The sequence below is a fragment of the Mycetomoellerius zeteki genome, unplaced genomic scaffold (assembly GCF_001594055.1).
Source record: "Mycetomoellerius zeteki isolate Tzet28-1 unplaced genomic scaffold, Tzet1.0 scaffold19, whole genome shotgun sequence".
NCBI classification, from domain to species: Eukaryota; Metazoa; Arthropoda; class Insecta; order Hymenoptera; family Formicidae; genus Mycetomoellerius; species Mycetomoellerius zeteki.
In genome coordinates this window covers 1,280,628-1,304,664 of record NW_017256854.1, presented here as the reverse complement: position 1 = coordinate 1,304,664, position 24,037 = coordinate 1,280,628, and the positions used below count along the sequence as shown (strand labels likewise).

The window sequence follows — 24,037 nt, the reverse complement described above, 5'->3', positions numbered from 1 at the left end:
TCACGTTTCGCTGTGTCACCGACACCATGTCACTGTTGGTGACGTAGATGTAATAATCAGTATTATGGATATCTAGATCGCGTCCAGAGCCCCAAGTCTCCTCGGGATTTATGACGTGTCAGAACGCACCGCTCATCTGGACTATTCAAGCACGAGTCGGAACTAACAGCGCCTCTTGTAAACACATGCGTCTAATTAAACTTAAAGGAACCTGGCTGTCCTGGCGCGATAAATGTGAATACAAGGAGTTGAAGACACGATGAATGACCTGATAGCGTTGCAAATAGTTGACTGAGATAAACTAATGAACATGTAAAATGAAAGAAAATATCATACCTCGCTACATCCACAAGTTATATCGTAATTCTAAAAGAGATACTTTTTTTATTTTTTGTGTGAATATATAATTTATATATAATATGTAATTTTTATGTATAATATATGTATCATACTTTAAATATATTTTAAATAATTATTAATAAAATTTTTTTTTAATATTTCATATCTTTTGCTGAAAAAATAGATCTTTATGATCTTATCAAGTGTTACATACTAAGATATTATGAAATTCGGTCGTGGATGCATCTTGCGTGGTCAAAAGAACATTATTATACACTAAATAAAAGTATATTTACACAACATAATTATTCTACAAAAATTCTCACGAGCTGACTCGTTCTTTAAGATAAAGTTTCTCATCCAAATATATAAGCAACCACAACGGGACTCGTTGCGTGTGCCCGATTCATAATACATTCATTCTTAAAGCAGAATAGAGCAAACGACCGTGAGTTGCATAGCGTGTGACACGTTTTCCCTTACCACCCACTCTTTATTCGTAATATCATTCGCAGGTCCATTTTTTCTGAAAAATACAAAAACTTCTCGCAAGATGGTAAAACGATATTTTCACTATGTTTTGCAATTTTTTATCATAAATTTCATTCGCATTATTAATGTACTCCCATATATTATATAATTTTATATATTTATTTTTAAAAATCACAGAATGCGACAAAACACGTTAGACTTTAAATTATAATAAAACAAAGTATTAAGTAAAACTTTATTAATTTTTAGAGACTTAACTTCTCATTTCTCAAGTTTACTTAAAATTTGAACAATTCGTTGATTTAGGTTACAATAAATTTTACTCGAAATAGACGTAATGTTAATAGACGTAATGTCAATGAACAAAATAGAAATAATGTCAATTTCACAATCTGAGAAGGGAAGAGAAAAGACTTGGTTTCATTTTAAAACAGCCAAAATTGACATACTCGCGCGGTAATTTGGACAATATATTTTCAACGCTATTTAGTGAAAGATCTTATCTATGAATACATTTACGATCATTAAAGACGGGATTCTGTCGTTAAAATGCTATAAACTCTGTCAAGCGCACAAGATTTTCAATCGTGTTTAATAGCTTCATTTGACGACTACTTTATTCGAAGAGAAAATTGTTGAAATTTACATACATCTATCTACTGAGAGGAGAACATTCAACAAAATAAAAGAAGATGAAACTTGCTCCCGTAAGGGTTGCTAATATCTGCTTGTTTAGGAACAGTTAAGTTATCGTAACATACATGTATTATTGAATCATCAAGTAGACTGGAATAAGAATAATTCGACATATATATACAGGTAAATGGGAATCGAAAGTGATCCAGTTAGGCCATCGACCATCGTAATGCCATCGACAAGTTATACTAGTTTATCTTCTCGTAAGAACAGTTATGCAGCCATAGCTTCAGAAATAGCACTGTTATATATATCATAAAAAATTAATAACCATTCAAAAAAGTGGTCTTGCAGTTATAGCGAAAATTATCTAAGTACGAAAAATAGCTAAAATAGATTTCTAAATAAATTTCTAACAAGTGATATTGTATATGTATAGCATCTAATCATATAGATGACAGAAATAGAATTTAGATTTGTGCTATAAATTCTCTACGTATGAAACATAATTTTCTATCAGATACAAAAAACAATTATAATTCTACCTAGAGCAGCAAAATATTTTTTTGCGTGACACATAAGTGTTGATGTTCCTTCGATATCGAACTAATTATCTTATTTTATTTCCAGATACTAATTTATTTTATTTAATTTCAAATAAAATATTATATTATATTAATTATATATATATAATATGATAAAATATTATTAAAACGAATAACTTTCTCGATTGTTTTAGAATCGTTAAATTCAACTGGAATGAAAGATCGTTCGCGATAAAAACTTTTTCAAGACTTGGTCGATGCATGATTCCTTGTCCGTGTTTGTGCATCAATTCAATTGTAAAACATGCGTAAAGAATCATTGATTGTGCCGATTTGACACAGTTAGAGAACCTGATTGCACTTTGACATATCAGCGTGAATTACGGAAGATGCCGTGGAGTGTATTCGCGCCGAGGGTGTGGTGAAGCATGGATTAAATTATGGCAAGGATCGGGGACGGTAGGTCGGCACTTTCCCGACCTCGTCACGCCGTTGCCACGCTTTACACGCTCCTCTATTCCTGCGGAGGATGCCAATGGGCAAAAAACGGCTTCTCGCTCCCAGACGATGTGGGTGCCGCCACAGACAATAAACCTCGCTGGGATAAGTGGTTTTCGCTTTCTGCCTCGTCACGACTGATCGGTATATTAGGGACGAATTTCACCGTGCAGCATTCCGTGCTGTGCAACGCTCGCTTTTCGCGGCCCGATTCTTATATTGATCTGAAGAAAATATGTAAACTTTCAAGAAAGCCTCATCGATAGGTTCTCGATATACATAATTCTATCGCGATTTCAATGATTTAATCAATAATTGTTATAATAGTGATGCATGTTTCGATTACGTTGACTTAATTGTAGTAACGTAACTTTGTATTTTATTTATTTGTTTAATTATTTATTTATTTTAGTGGACAATATTATGCATTAGAGGCACACCTTATTTTTTTATTGTTAGTGGAATTCCTTTATATGAATGGATTACATATGTGTATTATATGAATGAATTCAATGAATGATTAATAAAACAGAATTATATTATGCGATTGAGATAGCTATCATGTATTGTACACTTTAAGTATTCTCTTGATGGAACGCGAAACATAAATATCATAAGTAAGCGTAGGCAACAACGTGTGCATTGTTCCAGTGCAACGGAGCAAGGTACGAAAACACGATCGTCAATTATATACCTCGGAAATTATATTCAACTTGCGTTTACATTGAATGACGGAACTGTGAGATTATTTCCTTTATGTAAAATAAAGGGATCAAATATCTCTGTTTTATAATAAACTTTGAAATGATAAAACTTAAAAAATTTCAATATCTTATAAATACGTTTTTTCTTATATAAATATGAAATTAGCGCAAATTATTATTTCATTATCTCTTAACTTATCACCCACATATGGGAAAAGAGAGAAAAACGTTCGTAAAAATTTCACGGACAGGCATATCTTGGTTTTTGCATTAAGAATAGAAATAAAAATGTAACCTGACAGGAAGTGTCTTAGGTTACAGGAAGATATACAGGAATTGTAGTCGCATGGAAGTATTTCCTGAAAGCGCTCGTCTCATGTAATGATATTGCAGCCGTTATCGTAGATTGTGCTAGCAAAAATAGCGAGGCAGACAGCGGTTTCCTAGTAATGCGTCTCTTACGCTGTAAATTATACGCTTATTTTACTAAATTATTACTATAATTTTCACTTAAAGATGTATTAGACGTACAGTCCCTGCAAAGAAAATTAAATTTAGAAGTACGTTTAATATTTACACTTCAAATAAATTATATACATATGAAAGTTGTGTGAATAAGATTATATTTTTTTTAATAACACATTTCTGTAGTTTATTCATTTTATTTGTTATTATTTTTATTGTTAAATATTAAAATTTAAAGAAATGATCAAAAAATTTACATTTTTCTTTTATAAGTACTTTAAATATTTAAAATAATTTATGCAAAGTTTCATTACGATTCATTGATTAATTACAAAGATATAGAATAAATAAATAAGTATTCTGTTTATTTATTGAGCACAACTAGTTCATGCATCGCAATATAACTCTACGTAAATAATCTTGAATACATAATATACTTATATTAAAAAATTGAGATTTTTATCATTTATTTTATAATACATTTCCATATATTTTTATTAGAGCACAGATTAAAAAAAATACTACTATTTATGAAAATAATTTATGAACCAGATAGTCAACCCGTCCCCAAATTTGTTATATTATTTTTAAAAGAAATTTAGAATTATCTATAATTTTTTCAAAAGTTTGTTATCATTTTGGAAATATGTATAAAACATCCTTAAAAAATTATGACTATATAAATAAATTGCAAGATAATTCGAATTTGAGTATTAATAACTTCAAAAATCAATATCAGTTTTTTAATAAAAAAAAAAATAGATTGATATGTTGATGACGGGAAACTGGCGTAATGTGCTTTGCAACAGATAATGCTATAAAATATCAATAAAATATATTAATTACTGATACCGAGATCCATTCCAATTCCATTGCAATTCTAATTACATGCGATCTGTTTAGTAAAATAAATAAAATCTCGAGAAAAACTTATGAAATTTTCACAAGTTTGTCTCGGGATTTTATTTGTTTTACCGAATACAGATCACATGTGATAAGAAAATCTTTGTTTCTTCTTATGTTTTTCTTACATAAATAAAGAGAGTCCACGTATCTCCCAAAGTTAAGTAACAATCGGTGGGTGTACACCATCTGTACGTAACAACAAGCTCATTGTCAGAGAAATCTTGGTAAATGTCCGCGCAAAAAGTGGCACGGTTTCGTAAGTCGAGGAAGATCATAATGCGCGAAAAATAACGAAACCGAACGAAATGTCGCACCAAGTCGTGTGAGCGCTGTTGAATCGAAGTCCACATATATCATGCACGCACGGATTGCATGCGGATATTATATCGCCGGCATGGCGGTATATATGGTGTAACTTATACGAACGGTGTCCCATTAGGTACAGGAAGTGAGGCAAGTGCTACGAGAGCTTACAGCTCATAGGATCATAGTATTCCCAGCATCACGGCATGGTCGACTGTTAATTAGCAGGACGGAATTTGTGCGTTTGAGGTTTAGCGGACGGATAGGTGACGAAGGTGACATAATGCTTAATTGGTTCGGAATCTCGAGGGGGAGAGTTCTTTATTCTTATGGCTCTCTCGTATGAGGTATCATAAAAAGTGCGAAAATTCCAGTCGGTGTGAATTTCTGAATACTAGCAACCGAGAATTGCCGGTTATCAAAAGAAAAAGTTTCCCATTCTTTTTTATTGTATAAAAGAAGGTGGAGAAAAAGGCAAAGACTATGAGGTAATTATTACGTTGTTAAGAAATAGAATTAGATTTAAGATAAGTAGATGTCGTTATACTTATGTCACCATATTTATGATTTATATGCATTCCAGTACTGCAAGAAATGAATTATATACGTATATACATATTTAATACGTATAATATATTTAAAATTCTTTTAAACTTCCTTTAAAATTATTAAAATGTATAGATATTTATTTGTTATTTTAATGTATTATACATTATCTTATTACCGTTATTTGTTTAATTATAAGAATTGGTTCTCTTATTATTAAAACTTATTTCTTATATTTATATGTTATATTATACCATTAATGTTTGAAGAAACGTGCTACAGAAATAAATCTACGAAATAATTCTACGAAATAAATCAAATAAAAGAAAGATCCGGATTTTGGCGCTTAATAATATTCATATAATATACATTTATAAATACATTTATAAATCTACATATAAATATTATTAAATACCAAGATCCGCTTCGATCGAAAATTAGATTCTTTCTCTATTTGATTTAAGTATTCTTATATACTCGTATATATATATCTACTTCTACTTATTATTAAAATTGCTGTGTAACGGATTTAACTACTCTGTAAAAAATTTCGCAACACGATAATAGCATTATTGCTGGCATGCTTGGTGTTAATAAATTTACAAATGACTTATGACTAAGAAAACTGTTATTAGCGTTGGATTAGAGTTATTATCTATCGACTTATTCCAACCAGGCAAAAAATGGATACAATGAAAAGGACTTTTCCGTCAAGGCTTCGAGTAATACAGGGCTCGTAATAATTTCGCGACATTTCAAAAACGGCGCCGTAGTCACCGCGAATTCTCGTAACAATTGTTCAACCGCTACCACCTGTTCTCACGGTGGAGTTAATGGCATTGCCTCTTTGTCAGCCTATCCATCGGCATTTGTTTTTATCGCGGGTCGAACGTTGTATGGCGCGGACTGCCTTTCGCTTTTACCCCGAGCGAAGTCGAAGGCTCAAGGTGATCTTTCTTTCCGCCAAAGCAGTCTACGCCGTTGTATCTTGCAAAGGTTCTTAAATGATAATGAACTTTATCGTTACTGATTGAGCAACTTTGAAGAAATTTATCTTTCTCTAGTTGATTTATTTTTATCTTCTTCCACTTATGTTAAAATTGCGGTGTAACGAATTTAACTGCTCTATAAAAAATTTCGTAACGCGATAATAGCATTATTGTTGGTATGCTTGAGGTGTTAATAAATTTACAAATAACTTATGACTAAGAAAACTGTTATTAGCGTTGAATTAGAGCTACAATTTACCGACTTATTCCAACCGAGCAAAATGGATACAGTGAAAAGGGCTCTTCTGTCAAGGCATCGAGTAATACAGGGTTCATTTGACTTCTTAGCCATGAGACATGCTAAATTGCTCGTTAAAAAAAATGAGAAACGAGGCAGAAATATTACAATATATTAAAAAAATTTGATTAAAAGCTCTCGTTAAATTTATTGAAAGATCTTTTCACTTGGAAATCCAGATTGATCTTCCAATTCCGGAACAATAACTATCCTTTGCGTACTTAATATTTCTAATTTTATCTTTATCGAATTGATGATGATTATTTTAAATTCTACTTTTAGCAACGACCATAAATAATGTTACACATTTCAAGATATTGTGCTTGAATCAATCTCAAAAAATATATCATGTAGCAAGAAGATCGATCAAGGCTCCAAGTCGCAAAGATTGAACTGTTGCTTGTCCAAGAGACCTTTCCTAAGATCGCTACTCGGTGCACGGAATCACGTTTCGTACTGTCCCTCTCGCCTTGGACCATGTTCCGTTCAGCTTCGACGCCTTCAACTTTGAAGTTCCGTTTGAGACACGCCTTTCGCATGCAGCTCGTGGCGAATCGACTACTTTCAGTATTCTTCGAGTTAGATACGTTAGCAAATATACTGTAACCCTTTGTGCATTATTTCTAATTGCAACCTGTAACGATTCTCAAGACGTACGCATTCGTAGATTCGTATGCTGCAATGAATTTGTATTTATCTTGCAATTATCACGGCAGACATATGACTACATCTCATTAAGGACTATATATCATTCTGACGTATGCAAATTAAATTGACCCAGAGCAAATCAGCGAAATGATACTTTGTTGTATGGCATGCTCGTCGTAAATAAAACTGCGTGAGATAATTAATTTAAAATAAAATAAAAATTAATAGAATAAAAAGAATAAAAGCAAAATAAAAGCAATAACAAGAGAAGCATAATTAATAATACTATTTACTACCATTAAATTAGCTGTAAAATATTAAAATGTTAATTTTCAATTTTTTCAAAATTTAAATTTAGAAAAATTATTTTCCTATTCGTCGAATTATTGAAAGAAATTTTTTGATACGTTTATGTATACCAATTTTTTATAAAATTAATTGTTTTTAATTAATTTTGTTTTTAATCAAATTTATTCTAATTAATTACTTGCATCAAATTACTTGCTATAAGAAATATGTGTTTTTTTTAACTATTCATAGTAATAATAGTTATACATATATTAGAAGCACATATGTGATATATAATATATGAATCAGATATCATTGTTTATCACTTATATAATAGATTGAAAAAGTCCAAGTGCTTATTGGAGTGTTCACATACAAGAAAAATGAAACGTATTATGAAACGCGGATTACAAAACGAGTATTCTGACATAATAGTAAATAACATAAAAAAAGCACGTTGATAATATGCCGTTAACATAACCGGAAGCAAAAAGTAGATGGAAATTATTCCATCCCGGCGTTCTAGTTTAATAACTTAAACGATCACTCATGTTGTAGAGCGACAAAACACTTATTAAACCAGACATGTAGCATAACGAAATTTATGACGGGAAGTATTTTTGCTGTTTACCTGCACGAAGCACTTTAACAACTTGTTGAATATCGAAGAACCGACGATATTTCATGAGTGGTCTCGAGATCTTGGCAATGTTCCAAAATTCACTGCCAGTGCTGAAAATCTATAATGCACATAAACTAACAACGTAAGCTATAGATTTTCAACGCTGGCAGTGAAATCTGGAATACAGCCATCAATATACAAGAAATACGTGTTTCGGATAGAATTAGAATTTTAACGCGAGATTTTATTTCTGATTTATTCCTTCTGTACATCACACAGGAAAGAAACGGCTATACGTCATAAAAATAATACATAGAAATGCAGTTGAAAATTAATTGTGCATTTCATTTAAAACAGTAAAGTTCTTTAAATATTCATCTATGCAAGTTCTTAATTTTTTGATGATAATAAAAGCATACAGTAATACAAAATAAAAACAGATAGGATATGTTTGCATAAAAATTAATGCTAAAAACAAAAAAATTTTTTAGTTAAAACGTAAAATGTTAATGTTAAAATGTACAAATTAAATAACTTTTACGAAATAATTTTTGACATGTACAAGTTAGATTATTTTTACAAAATTATTTTGTATATTTAGTTAATTAGATAATTTACTAAGTATTTAACTAGATAACTTCAGAAATTATTTCTAAATAGCATCATCATTGTAATTACCAGCATTTGTTATACTTTACGTAACCGGACGTTATGCATTTACGTGTGTATGAGGGCATAATTGTTTTACGCAAAATATAATGTGCATTCCACCGAAGTGATATCCCGCGATTGCAAAAAAATTTGAGAAACAGGAAACAGGAAGCTATGCTTTTTACCGGTGGCGTTGCACACCACCGGAAATGCCTTTTAGCGCACGCGAATTCGAGCGAGCAGTCGTCGCGTAAGCCGGAAAATTCCTCGAAAGTTTCAGATGTGCGTTTACGACTTGGCTGAAGAAGAAAAGGAAAGTGGAGAGAGATAAAACGTTAGATACTCTCGATTCTTTCATGTATTGTGCCCGACTGTCCGTCGACAAGACAAAGATGGATTCACAAAGCGTGGGGTTTGGCGAGAATTGCGAGAATTTCTCCAGTTTCTACGGGTAACACATTACGCACTGCTAACTTTTATGCACTGCTAATTCGACGATGCTTGGCGCTTGACGCGACTGCCAAAAGTTTAACGTCAAGTGTACTTTTTAAACTTACTTTAACAATGATATTCTTAGCTTTATTACATTTTGTTGTTATTATATTATACGATTTCAAATATAACAATATTAATTGTATTACTCTTTAAGTTTTATTTAAGATAAAATAAAGTTATCAAAATATTTCTAATAATTAGGACTGTAATCAATTTCTGACAATGAAAAAAATAATTATTATTAATTTTTAACAATAAAAAATTATTATATATTGATCCATTTCGTTTCTTCTCTTTCTTCCCAAATGATTTCAATCATTACGCTAATTATTCAAAGTTGTTTTAAATAGATGCGGAAATTGTGAATTGAAATTTTGTTTTTAGATCTTTTACATGTTAGAGAGTACTTGATATCAATTTCTTTCGTTTAGAGCTTGGAGTAGAGTTGTTTTTTTAAACGCGAAGAAGAGATTCATTAGAGTGTTTCGCTAGAGAATTATTTTTAAATACGTGAAAAAGCGAAGACAAGTTAATTGTGTATCAAAACGATAACTCATTGCGGTTCACCACAACCGAAGTTCCTGAAAAATGCAGATAAGCATGAAAATTGTGGTATATAGAAACTTGCGAAATAGGGTGAAATCAGTCATCGATGCGGAACTAGAATCCCGCGCATAGTACTCGAGATCTATGTGGACGGAAACGTTAGCGATTTCCGATACTGCGGACTTTCTCTCAAAAACCGTTACTAACCTGCCATCGGAATCTTATCGACAAAAATAAAAGGTCTTTTTTCGCGTTACTATAATTTCCGCTTAACTGTTTCTTAGTTGGTTTTATAAAGACTTTGTAAAATATATTGGCAGAAATGATATAAGAAATATAAGCACAATGATAAAATCAATAATATATATATCAATAATAATATAAGCACAAATAATAATTTTTTTATAAAGGCATATACTATAGCAATAAATATCAGGATATCATGTAACTTTTTCTCTAGAGTGGAAATGTGAAAAGTGGACTTTTATGTATGTATATATGTATAAACGTATACACACATAGATGCAAAAAATTTTCACTTTTCACATTTCCGTCCTAAGGAAAAAGTTACACGATCGATGCCCAGTAGTATTAATTAAATGCAAATTAAATTTTTGGTTTTTACAATTGTATCATAAAATAAATACATTTTAAAAGTTATTGTAAAGCAAATACCTGATCTATCAAAATTTAACTTACATGTAAAATGCATTTTATTCTCGATCTAAGTATGGTCAGTGCTAATATGTATATTACATCGATAGCCAAAGGCAGTATGTAAATGCACGAATTTTTTTACTCATAGTAAATAACGCATGAATTGCTCTGTTTACTCATGTCTATCAATCTTTCATTATTTAAAATTACTTGTCAAGATGTGATCAAATATGATTGTCAACAAGGCAGCTCAATGTGATTGTAATATAATCCGGTAATAAAATTCACGATTGTCATAAAAACTTAAGTAGTTAAAAAATAACGATTTCTCGTTCAGCGTTGTTCTCAATACCTATATTTTTGTGACTTTTTGACAGAAACATAAAACGAATCATTAAAATAATTCTTGATTATTTTAAGCACAGCCAAAATAAAAATAAAACTTTGCCAACATTAAAAAATTTCGTTTTCTTATAAAGAAATAATTTACCTAATTGTTAAACAAAATTTGCAGGATATTATTTTATTTTTATACTAATTTTACACTAATAATTAGTATATCTAACATTCAAAATGAAAATATAATAATTACAGTTAGGATAATATGTAGAAAAGTACTACATCGCAAATTTTGAATTTTAAATTTGAGTAAAAAAGATTGTGTAAAAATGGCACGTGCCAGCTACGGCGTCGAAAATGATCGCCGTAGCTTCGAAATTTGCCACTTAAACCTCCATGCACTCCGTTTGCGTGGAAAAGATCACCCGCCTGCTGACGATTTGGGTTGCAACAAAGTACTACTTCTATAAAGTCAATTGACTTGAGCGATGGAGTTGATTGATCGACCGCGCCAGAAGTAATCACTGCGATTCAATATTCATCTGCATGGATTATGTCCCGAGGAATTCACGGATACTGATTATGTCCGCGTGCTGAGCTCGTACTTCGGCTCCATCAATTTCGAAAACGGATGTCATTAAAGTCAATTACGCGTATAACGCAAAACGTGTTTAAGGAATTTCTTGTCTAGGCGGCGAAACGTGAAACTTCTTTCGCACATTCACTATATGTACTATTTTATTTACTACAATTTATACATATACGACACATTATATATTTTTCGATTGTTCCAATTATTTATTTCTACAGAATAATAAGAAAACGTTTTAATTTTTGATGAAATTTGCATAACATTTTATATATTAAATAAATAATTTTAAGAACATTTTTGTTATATCTGAATTTCCCCATTTACTTCTCAAGCAACACAGTTACATTCAAAATACATTTAATAAATGATATACAACTCATGTAATAAACGTATAAACTGAAAACTAAACTTTAGAATTAAAATTTTTAATTAAAAATTTGATATATTTTTCAACTATTTAATAAACGTTATAAAAACGTTTATAAGACATTTATAACGTCTATTTAACATTTTTATACAGCATAAAAAAGTTTTAGTTAAACGTTTTTTAAGCGTAAATTGTCTGCTTGGATTATTATTAACGGAAGCATCGATTTTATAATATGTCACAAAACGCTCGAATTGCTTGTATCCTTTTCTAAACTAATTATTTGTCAACAATTATTAATCAATCCGGCAACTATGTGTTAATATTCGTGAGTATCATTTAAAATCAATTGGGCATTAAAATAAGATTATTCGGTTATTGTTCGTCAATAAAGAAAACAGTTCTTAATAGAAATACATTGTATTCATACTGAAATTTAATCGCGATATTCTCGGCGTTACGCCGATTCTGTAAATATGTAAACTACTCAGAAATGTCATGAACAGTGTCGTGCTCGGCTGGTCGTATCTTGTTAAGAAGACTCGCATAAATTCAGTTGGTTAATCTAACATTCATTTAAACGATGCATTGAAACGCGCTTATAAATTACTTCTACATATAAATGTCGTGCTTTTAATTACCGATACGATCGCATTTATTAGCTAGTTATTAACTGTCGTTCGACCGTTAAGAAAGGCGAACGGAGCTGCACGAACCAGAGCGAACGGACTTGTAACTTGGATTATCGGTATACGTCATACAATATCGCTGCAATTTTCCAGCTGTTAGAGTCAATTTTCATCATTTATCAAGCAAGTATTCACGGCACAGTGCACATTCTGAAGTGAGTATTTGGGTTTGCTCCGCGATTCAGTCGATTATTTATTGCTCTCTATCTTAGCAGGTAATTATTTTCCGTTATTTTCCAATTATCTGCATTGCTACTTGACTACTCGGTTCAGGATAAATCATTACAGAATTTGCTGTACATCAAAAGCGGTGGATCGTTAAGTCATTAAAAGCGAATGAGTGTTGCTAATCGTAGAAGAAAATCTGCTTCAATGTAAGAAAGTATCTTAAAAACTCTCCTCTGTTAACTTTACATAAAAACTGTACATACCGTAAAACGGGGTAACTTTAGTCAAATTTTAATGCCCAAGTGGTATGCATATTAAAATCAGGACATAAAAATATCTTAAGAAATTTCATTATACACTGTTAAATCTATAGTGTCAAATTTAATCTAACGTGAGTCACCACTGCTCCTACTAAATATATCGTTATTTTTTACCAAAACGATAGTTAAATTTGACACTATATTTTGTCAATTTGGCACTCTATAGTGTTAAATTGACACTGTATAGTGTCAAATATAATTTTTTGTTTTAGTATAAAATAACGATATGATTGAGTAGGAGCAGTGGCGACTCACGTTAAGTTAAATTTGACACTATAGATTTAACAATAAGGACATCTTATATCCCAATTTTAAACATGCGAACTGTCTAAGTATTTTTTTTAAATTTGGGCCAAAGTAATCCCGACTGGGTTAAAAGTATCCTATTTTACAGTAATATAAATAATAGAAAATATAAATATACTTCCAATATTAAAAAAATCAAACACACAGACATGTTAAGCGGAAAACTTTAAACAGTAATAATTTATGAACTAAAATTATATACATACGAGATTCTCGTTATATAGATCAGATTGAAATTTGCTGTACTATCATTTCAACGGTGATGATTACCACAACCATTTGATGTACCATTTACTGTTCGGCAAACGTGCAATCGCATTACTAAATGAGCCATACGAACGCGCGTTGGTGAAGCGTTACTTTCAGTCGCTCGAGGAATTCATCCGCGTCTATCCGTAGAATCAAACGATCCCCTTCGATCGACGATCGATCCGCGCCGCTCTTGCAGGGAGATATGGTCGCAAATTGAAATCCATTAGAATCGATTTTCCTGAACGGAAACAGGACTCGAGCACGAGATACGCGTGACGTACCAACAGCACGTTCGCTCTTGGCAGTTTCACCGTGATTACAATCCATTGCCGCGACGAAACGCGCCATAATGAGGAAGAAGAAGACTGATTCTCATGCAGCACAGATCACTCCGGTAATATTACAATAATGTTACAACATTCCAGAAATTTTGCAGGAGCATTGCAAATATTGCAATAATGCTGAAGCAAGCAATATGGGACTATCGATCGCAGTTTTGTATCGTAATTCTACACACAAAAAAATACGTAATTGTATACGCAAATAATAATTACTTGTTTCAAATATTTAAAAAATTCATATATTCACAAATCTATCATCATATTCATATAAGTTCATCACAAGCATCATATTTATTTAAAATATATTCTAAATTCTAGTAAATTTAATATATATTTCAATCAAGATTATAAAATTAAAACAAATTCGATTTATTTATTGTAAAAAGTCATTTCTTCGATCAATTTTATAAGATTTAAAAAAAGTAAATTTTTGTATTTTGAGTAACTATATAATAATGAGTTTTTCTAAAATTGTAGTTAAAAAGTACGTTTTACAGTAAAATTATTACGGAGAAAATATTCTTTGTTAAAGATACGTTTGAAAAGGAAGAAAAGTAAAATGAATAACAACTTTCTTCAGCAACAGAGTGATGATTTTCTGTGTGTACGTCTGCTTAGAATCACGGTACGAGAATACAAAGTTTAACCCAGATTCCCCGGTAGACGTATGGATCATGGAGGAACCGCGATCTCGACGATGATGATGGCGACGATCGCGACGATAGTGAAAATCGGTCGCGACTCGCGACTTTAACCGCGATTTCTATCTTAAGCCCGATTTACATAAGACGCAAAACGCGGGTCGCAAGACTAGAAACTAATATATTTTAATTATAATAGATTGTAGGAAGCAGAACGCAAGACGTAGGAAGTTTGGTGAACTTCAACTTTCGCGCGTCCTGCGTTCTACATATTACGGCTTGCGACCTTTTGGATCTGTTCTTTTTCCACCCCAAGTTCTGAACTGGAGTACACTGGTGCAACAAGTTAGAGTGAGACAGCTAGTTTGTTTCACTCTAACTTATTCCACTATTTCAGAACTAGTTCAGAATTCTTCGAAAAAGAACAAACCTTTTATAATCTGAAATGCATTTCGACCTGCGTTCTGCGTGTTATGTAGATTGGACTTCATTTTTGCTTCGTACGTCCACGTAGCCGTTAGGGCCATGACTCACAAAAAAACTTAAGCAGTAAAACGTAAGCAGTAAGAATTGACCAATCACAGTAGAGTCCGTAAGGCCATAACGTAAGCAGTAATGAATCCAACATGTTGATTTCCTTACTGCTTACTACCTTAAGTTTTTTGTGTGCCAGGGTCCTTATCCTCGTCCGCCTGTAACGAAAATTGCAGAGAGAAAGAGAGGCAAAAGAGGAACCAGTCCTCAAGTTCAGTAACGCGCGCATTTCGCGGGGCTTGTTTGTCGTAAAAAGGAATGACTGCACGTCACCGTGGCACGCGCGGATCCCGAGAACAAAATACTGGTTTTCGACTCGGCTGAAATTGTTGTCGTTTCACGGTTCGTTTCCCCTTTCAAACTACGAGCAGCCGATATTGGTATCGACTATTTTACGTCTGTCAGCGATTAAACGGCGAGAACCTCAGAATTCCCTGGTGGAAAAAATGTTGCTGAAATTATTCCACGTTTTGGAACACTTTTCAAAAAATTTCAGCATTTCAAAAAAATTTCAGTTTAATTTTAGCGATTTTTAACTGAAAAATTCATTTTCGACAAAATTTCAAAAAAATTTTAGCAAAATTTTCAGACAAATTTCAACAAGAATTTCAGAGAAATTTCAGAAAATTTCAAAGAAATTTCGGTTGGATTTCAGTGATTTTTCAGTATGTTAGCTGAAAAATTCACTTTCAATGAAGTTTCAGCAAATTTTCAGCAATTTTCTGAAATGTTCCAAAACGTGGAATAATTTCAGCGAAACTTTTTCACCAGGGTTAATTCCAACAATCGGATAGCAAATGAGAAGAAGTGTATATACAGCATACATGCATGTAGAGATCTAGAAAGTTATTCGGTATTACGGTACTTCATTAATATAAATTGGTTTGCGGAAATTTATTTATGAACGGCAGCGTGATTCACGTGATGATGCGGCGGAATTTCGGAATTCGAGCGTTCTCGCAAACACGTACACGGATCTAACTATAAATAACTCGGGGATAGCTTGTGTAATGTTGATTTTTTTTCAGAAACCGTTATAAGACGGTAAAACGCACCATAAACCGCTTTCTATAGGCCAATTCTAATATGTATTAGATATTTTGTATTTAAAATCTGTATATTATAATGAACTCTTTAAAGGATATATTATAATCAACTCTAAACGCCAAAATGCGTTGTGCTCATTAAATTCACACATAAAGTGTGTAAATATACAAAAATTTAAACAAGTTGTTACTTAATTAATGTGGCTATCTAATAATTATTGAGTATAGTCAAAGAAATCGATTTCAGAATAAATCGGTTTCTTTTCGACGATGGAAAATTACCTTGTAAATCAATCAATTACTTACATTTATAGTCACTGGTTACATATGTATCGGCGACCATATATAATAAACAAGCCTTACAGAATAATTCCTAATAAGTGGTCTAACTGGGAACGTGTACGTAAGAAATTACTTGAAATGCTTTTAAGGAAAGCACTTCAACTTGGATGTACACACGATCTAATAAATCAACAAGCTTGTCGTCGGAACAGATTTATGTTTTAAAACAAAAGAATTGGAGAACAAAGAGAGAGAATTACGTAATTTACTAAAAATTAATTCGTTATTTTACAAATGTCTATATTCTTTTTCGCGGATTAATTAAAAAAAAATCACGAGGTATACTTTCCACTGTATTGTATGTCATATACAATGCTGAAATATTACGTAAAAATCAGGTTCTATAAATTTTTAACATTTTGTGTAAAATTTTAAAATACAATTGATCTAAAAAAAAAATAAAGAGAGAGAGAAACTGCACGATAACGTATTTAAAAAAAATCTCTTTTATGTAGAATGTATTTTTTATTTCAAAATAGGTATGTTATAAATAAAATATTTTAATATAATATATTTAATATTTATTGCAAAGTCATACTTTCCTTCTTCGTAAAACAAGTTTAAGTTAAAATTTATTTTTTTTTCTTTAGAAAGAAGATCTAACTGGTTAATCTGGCAACTAGTTACCTGAATAAAATACGATTAAATGTATTTTTCTGCAAAGTGATCAATTTCACTTGAGGCTTCTCTCAACTTCTAACATAAATTTTTTTAGACATTTATATAGCGAGGAAGAAGTCTCATATAAGTTACAGAAGACTAATTTACGAATTTTACCTGTCAGGAAAAACCGGTCTGTGAATTAATGATTCGGGATTTTACATTTTTCGCTCTTACAGCTTAATTGCCGATACGTTAATAAAATTCAGTGTCAATTTCTTTATATATATTAGTAAGTCGTTTTAAAATAAGTTCTTTTAAAATGAGGTATATTTAAAATAAATCAAGAAATAAGTTGTTATTTCTCGATCTATTTCTAAAAATCGTTTCCTAATCAAATATCGAAACAGTATTCTGTTTAGTTTGACTTGTTTTATTCGGTTAAGACAATTAAAAAATTTTTTTTCCTTCATGCTTCATGCGATGCAATATTAATTTATTTTTATTTTAATAAATTTAAAACAGAATGCAGCTACGTGAGATATGTAAAACTTCGCTCGTACTTTCAAGAAATATTTGTCGGTTCTTGCATGATCGGGTAATTCAATTTGGGACAGCAACCGAGTTCGTATACCGTACCGGCTGATAAACAGTCGACAGAGTAAGGCAATAACGAAGGCACGAGCGGAAGGATCTCGTGTCGTGTGAACGGCTGCTGCATGTAGGTGAACAAGTTGCTTAGGTAGTCCACGGTGAACTGTTATATGCACTGGCATGCCGCCAGTCGCTCGTTGAAAAGCCATTTCTGGTGGCAATGCCAACGACGAAGGCGCTATGCTAGAACACACTCGCAATTCCACGCGCCGAACTTGTTTCGAAGGCCCCGATAGCAATCGAACGTATTCGAGAGGTTCATGGTACATGTTTCCAAGTCTGGGAAGCCGTAAATGAGGCACCGAAAACACCAAACTGTTTTCAATTCAGTTCACAGCGATGCAGCAAAAACTTGCATTTGATTTATTTATTCGCGTTAATTTGTACGTGTTAAAATGAGAAATTACCACAAACTTCTTATATCCATAAATCTATTTATATTCATATTCATATATCTAGATTTTCTTGCAATTACAGTATTTTTTAGATTGCAATGTTCTTATTATTAAAATAACCATCAGTCTAATCTGGGATATTCAAATATTTTAGTTTCGATTTGTGAATTCGCGTTTCAAATCCGATAAACCGAATTAGAGCGTAGTGTATAAAATTAATGAATAAAATTAAGTTTATAAAACTGAAAAATGTATTTGCAAAAATTTAATTTATATAATATTATTATAAGCACCAAGATTCGCTGCGACCAAAAAGAAAATTATTTCTCTTAATCAATTTATTCTCATTTGAGTAATTAGAACACGTAACAATAATTTTTATGAATGCGAGAAAAGTGGCTAAATTAACTCCGAAAATGAAATTTTTATTTCGAAACTTTACAATAGGATATTAAGATTCTCATTGTGGAATTAAGTAAATGAGAAACCTTAATTTGCTTTGATTTATTATAAAAGTTATATGCAGCGGCAGCATAATTAAAAAATTCCGGTATATTAGGCGAGTGTTTCGCAAATTCGCAGGACGAAAACGTGTCCGAATTCCCAGATTGGGAGTGATCGTTCGACGTTCACGTTTCGCGATAATTGAGATCGACCAATTTAGGATGTATGAACTGCCGTCGAATCAATCCGTGCTGTTCTATCTAACCAAATTTACGAGGTGCACTATGCTTAAATTGCGGAAAGGAACGGACCAATAACAAAGTAACGAATTATGCCGAAGGCTCGAAGGAGAGAACTGATGTATTTCGATCACGATTTTGTTCTCGGCGAACTCACCAAACGATCGAATATATTTTTTCGATCAAATCTCGGGTCGCGGGAATTTTGCACAAGATCTACTTTATTATTTAAATTAAAAAACTACAATGTCTTTTTCTAAGCAAAAAATATTGTATTATCATATTAATATTATATTATTATAGTATAATATTTATGATACTTTTGCGTATATTACAGATAATTATTTTACCAAAATTATTAATTGCTCGTAGTATAATATATTGTCTTTATTTAAATAATTTATATCAATTTCTAATAATATCTTGATTTATGCAAATATTCCTGATAATACCTACTTATATTTCTTAAAATTTCCATAGAGTATTGTGATAAAACTAAAATAATAATTTTATTCTTATTGTGATTGATGAAGCTAATTACACCTTTTTTTTGTAATAATAAAGTTTTTTAATAAGTTAACATCTTAAATTTGTTCGAAATTTAAATTTAAGATGTTAACTTATTAACAAACTTTATTATTACAAAAAAGGTGTAATTAGCTTCACCAATCACAATAAGAATAAAATTATTATTTTAGTTTTGTCACAATACTGTATGGAAATTTTGATGAGGTGTTTTTCTCATTTATTTTCTGTTTTGTATATTGAATATACAATATATGAGCGCACTGTTTTTTTTAAGCAAATTACTTTTTTCAGAAGTATTTGTAAACGAGCGTTGCGATTACAATCAACTATTTATTTTTAAATATGTCTAATATGCAAAATTATTTTCTCAATGTTGTTAACACAATGTGGTTAACACAATTGCCATTTCACCCTACATTAAACGCGTTGGAATTTATGTCTTACTAAAGATGCGCGTAAGAACTCACTACTTTCTCTCTGCCATTCTCTATCATCATCAATCTCTATCAATTAATTGCAATTGTCACGCAAGGCTGCATTATCGATGTCTTATCCAGTTTTTTATTATATAGGACATGTCGAATTCTTTACGATCGATCGCGAAACCGAAAGTACAATTTCTCATTCGGAAGAGAAGAATACACGATATGCGGATTAACCACAGTTGAAATATAAAGAGCCATTAGCGGCTGTTAGCTACAAAAATAATTGCCACTCGAGTATAGCAATTAGTCACAGCAATCAATTTCATAAGTAGTGATCATGGGCCGTTTGTTACATTTTACAGTTACGACTTGACTTTAAATTGGTCTTTAAAAGAGGCATTGCTTGAAAATCAACTACCGACCCGAATCTTTGCGGAAGTACCATTTTTCAACGAATCTATGTCGAGTGCTGTTTAATTCGGAAATTATGTTGTTATAATTCCTCGACTTAAGTCGTGAAAGAGAAATAGCTTGTCAAAGCTAGTCGACGTAACGGTGTAGCATTATATGTCGCATGTACCATTTTGTCATTTCAGTAGATTTAATATGATCAATTTTTTTCAAGATAAAAAAATACATAAAAGTTTTATGATAAAATTCGCAAAATGCGATAGTAAAATAGTGATCGAAGAATCATAAACTATTATCATATTTTGCAATTTCGTGTGTAGATAGTCTTAAGATTTGATTCATTGTACTTATAATCTATTCTAATCCGTTTAATTTATTTCGATTTATTTTGATATGTAAAACACACGTGGTAACTCTATAAATATTGCTTCTATAACTTTTATAACATTTTTCAATTTTTTTTCATCTTTGAAATATGTATTTTTTAATCAAATAAAAAAGCACAAGCATATTAATATATATAATAACAAATATGAGCATTGAATATAATATTCTAATACGAATTTAACTAATTTACTTTGTCATCATTGAAGGTCTTATTTACATAAATCCAGTTCACATAAATTCTCGGTCTAAGTACCGCTACTGCGCGAAGGACACTTTAAGAGTCAAAATGTGTGGTACATCTTGAAATTTTTGCATAATGCTATCGTAGCATATTTTTTATTTTACAAAAATCATTAAAAAAAATTAAATTTTTTAAAATTTTTTCAAGAATACAAGTCAAAAATATTAAATTTTACATATTTTTTTAGTGCAAATACATTTTGTGTATTTTCATATTTATATTTTTCCTTCTACATACTTTTCTAGTGCAAAAATAAATCGATATCGTGTATCGAAAGCCGAACGTATGTCAAGATATTGCTTGCAAATTTCTTTGTGCAACATAGTGCGGTAAACCACAAGCACAGTATATAACACATCGGATTACGTTAGCTTCATTATATTCTTCATTATATTCCGTCTCGGGACATTTAACTCGCCAACTAAATCAATGTTCGATAGACACAACACCGTGATTCACTTGCATACTTGTCGTCATCTTCCTACGCATTTTGTACAACCCAACACTTCACTTTATTTATTGATATTATCGCAACCACCGAGAGCTACTTGAATATCTGTATAATCACGGCGTAAGCAGAAAGTTAATTATTAAGAATATATGTGAGAAAGAAGAAGAGAAAGAAAGCAACAAAAAAGTGAAAGAATAAGAGATAAAAGAGAAAAAAGAAATTAAATGAAATCTTGATTAGATCTACTCGATAAGAAAAGTGGATAGAAATTATAAGTGAAAAAGAAAAGAAGAAAAAAAAGATTGTAAATTAAAAATTAAAAATTTCCAAAAATAAAAAGAATATATTAACATATTCTTTTCTTCTTTTATATTCAATTGAATATAAAAAGAGGAATAAAAAAGATAAGACGAAAATATAGCATAGTAATTTAAGAGAGCCAAAGAGGATAATGAGGAATTATAAATAAACAAGAAAAGAAGAAAAAAACAATGAATGCAAATTAAAAATTAAGTCTCCAAAAATAAAAAGAATATATTGAATATAAAAAGAGGAATAAAGAAGGTAAGACAAAAATATGGCATAGTAATTTAAAAGAGCCAAAGAGGATAATGAGGAAATCAGGAAAAAGGAGAATAAAAGGAAATAAAACAGAGAAATATGATAGAGGATGAATATATATATGTATAGTGTCTGAGAAAAAGTAGAGTGTGAAAAAGGGATCAAGATACTCGATGGACTCGACAGCGTGTCGATCGCGCGAAGGGGAAGAAGAAGAAGAAGAAGAAGCAGGATGGCAAAACTAAGGAGGCGCAACGAGCGGCGCGCGATGAAGGTGGTGGAAGGAGTCGATGATGGCAGAAGAGGAGAACAGGGGCAAGTAGCGAAAGCAGAAGATAGGAAGAGAAAGAGAGGAAGAGAACCAAAGCGAAGAAGATGACTCACCGCTCCTGGCACTGGCTGCTTGACGTTTGTCGTGTCCGGCGAACGTGCCGGTCATGTGGGCAAGCACTGTCGCGAGCACGACGAGTGCCCGGTAGCCGTAGGACCTCATGGTCGCCCTTTTACCGAGGGTACCGAATTCGAGAAAAAGAGAGAACGGTTAAACGAGATCGTAGACGACTCTCTCAAGACTCTCTACCGCCTCGAGCGGATCTGCTGAGCGCACTGCTGGCTCAGCGTCGACTGAGACGTACTTTGTGCTCGCCGCTCTATCAGTAGGACCGTCACTCCTCTCGGTACGTTTCACACCGCGGTCCGTGTGTATCCCTCGGGTAGGAAACTACCACCACAATGAACGGATAGTATAAGTGTCCGAACAAGTTGTGCTACTGCCCGCCGCACAATGGGCCCCCACACTTTTATCACCCGAATTTTAATCCCAGCCGATGCCTCCGCGGTATCGGTCACCACCAACTTTTCCTCTCGTATCCACGAATGAATCCTGCACACCTATTTAAAACCTATCGCTCCACCTCGCGCTCCTTACCATTGGCTCCTGCCCCAATTCCTTGCCCAATGGTACTCTCTCGCGCGCGTTCACCTCCTTTTCAGATCGGCGACGGCGGCGGTGGCAGCGGACGTGGTATCTCTCAGGTGGAGAGAGAGACAGAGGGAAAGGTGGCTGATGGAGATCGGGTGATGAAGTAGGCAAGCGTAGTAGGTGGCGAAGTCCCCCGATTTTGCCTAGGCGGTGAGTACTATTGTCGGACAAGTCCGACGAACGCCGCGTGCGACGGTAACGAACTTCTCGAGTTCGCGAAACGGTGACGTTGAAAATTCCCCCCTTTCGCGTATTCGCGCGCGCCGATTGCGGTCGACGAAGGTGAAGGGGGTTTTAGGTGGGGTTCTCGCGCGCGAGCAATCCAAGATCGGGCTGTCGCCGCCGTCGTCGCTGACTTTGCTGACTCCGCTCGGTTCTCTGCCCGGTCTCTTCTCTTTCCGCGTCTCTCCGTATAACTGGTCTAGGATACCGCAAAATCGTCTGGCTATTTGTCTGCGTTACGATCAGAACAAGCAGAAATTATGGGCGTCGTGTGCCTATTATTAGATAAGACCAACACGACTTCCGCAACACGACTTTATTCACGTGGGAAAAACCCATGAGGGACTCGGATGACGTATGAACAAGGTCGAGGTGAAAATTGGCGAACGTCAACGTAACCCGTTACATGCGGCGTTTCTATTACCGTTTGTAGTGGGAATAGTAGAACGAACATATGCTAAAAACACAGATGGACAGATGTGGACTAGCTAAATTACGATACTTTATAGGATGTAAAGAAAGTCTTAAGCGCTTTCTTGTGTTTGAAGGATTTACATATATCTAAGTCTATAGAGAAAAAAGAGACAAAAGTAATCAATATTATAATCAAGGAATACCAAAAAAGTAATACTATGACAAAAATAACTTGCCAAATTATTTATAATATTTCACATATCTAATTAATAAAAAGTTTTATTTATCATGAGCTTATATATTTCTGGATGCAGTCTAGAGAAGTAGAATTATTTTCACTTAAATTTATATCATTTTAATTCATGGGCGTCCAAAAAGTTTGTAAGAATATAGGATGATCGATAAACTTTCAAAAAATAAAACGGTACATATTTTCTATTAAAATAGAGATAAAGGGTAAAGCACCAGCTGGTGAACGTTACAGTGGAATCTACCCAAGGCTCTTTCGGCCTCGTCGC

The 24,037-nt window shown here is 32.7% G+C and overlaps 1 protein-coding gene across 1 annotated transcript in view; it reads right to left on the bottom strand.

Annotated features, from left to right (window-relative positions):
* The window catches only part of LOC108721992 (laccase-4), a 53,954-nt gene extending 31,046 nt beyond the window's left edge, over positions 1-22,908 (bottom strand). The window contains exon 1 of the mRNA XM_018446860.1: positions 22,286-22,908. Within this exon, the coding sequence (XP_018302362.1) occupies positions 22,286-22,394 (109 nt within the window). The 5' untranslated portion in view covers positions 22,395-22,908. The remainder of the gene's footprint in view (positions 1-22,285) is intronic.
* Positions 22,909-24,037: the final 1,129 nt, after the last annotated feature.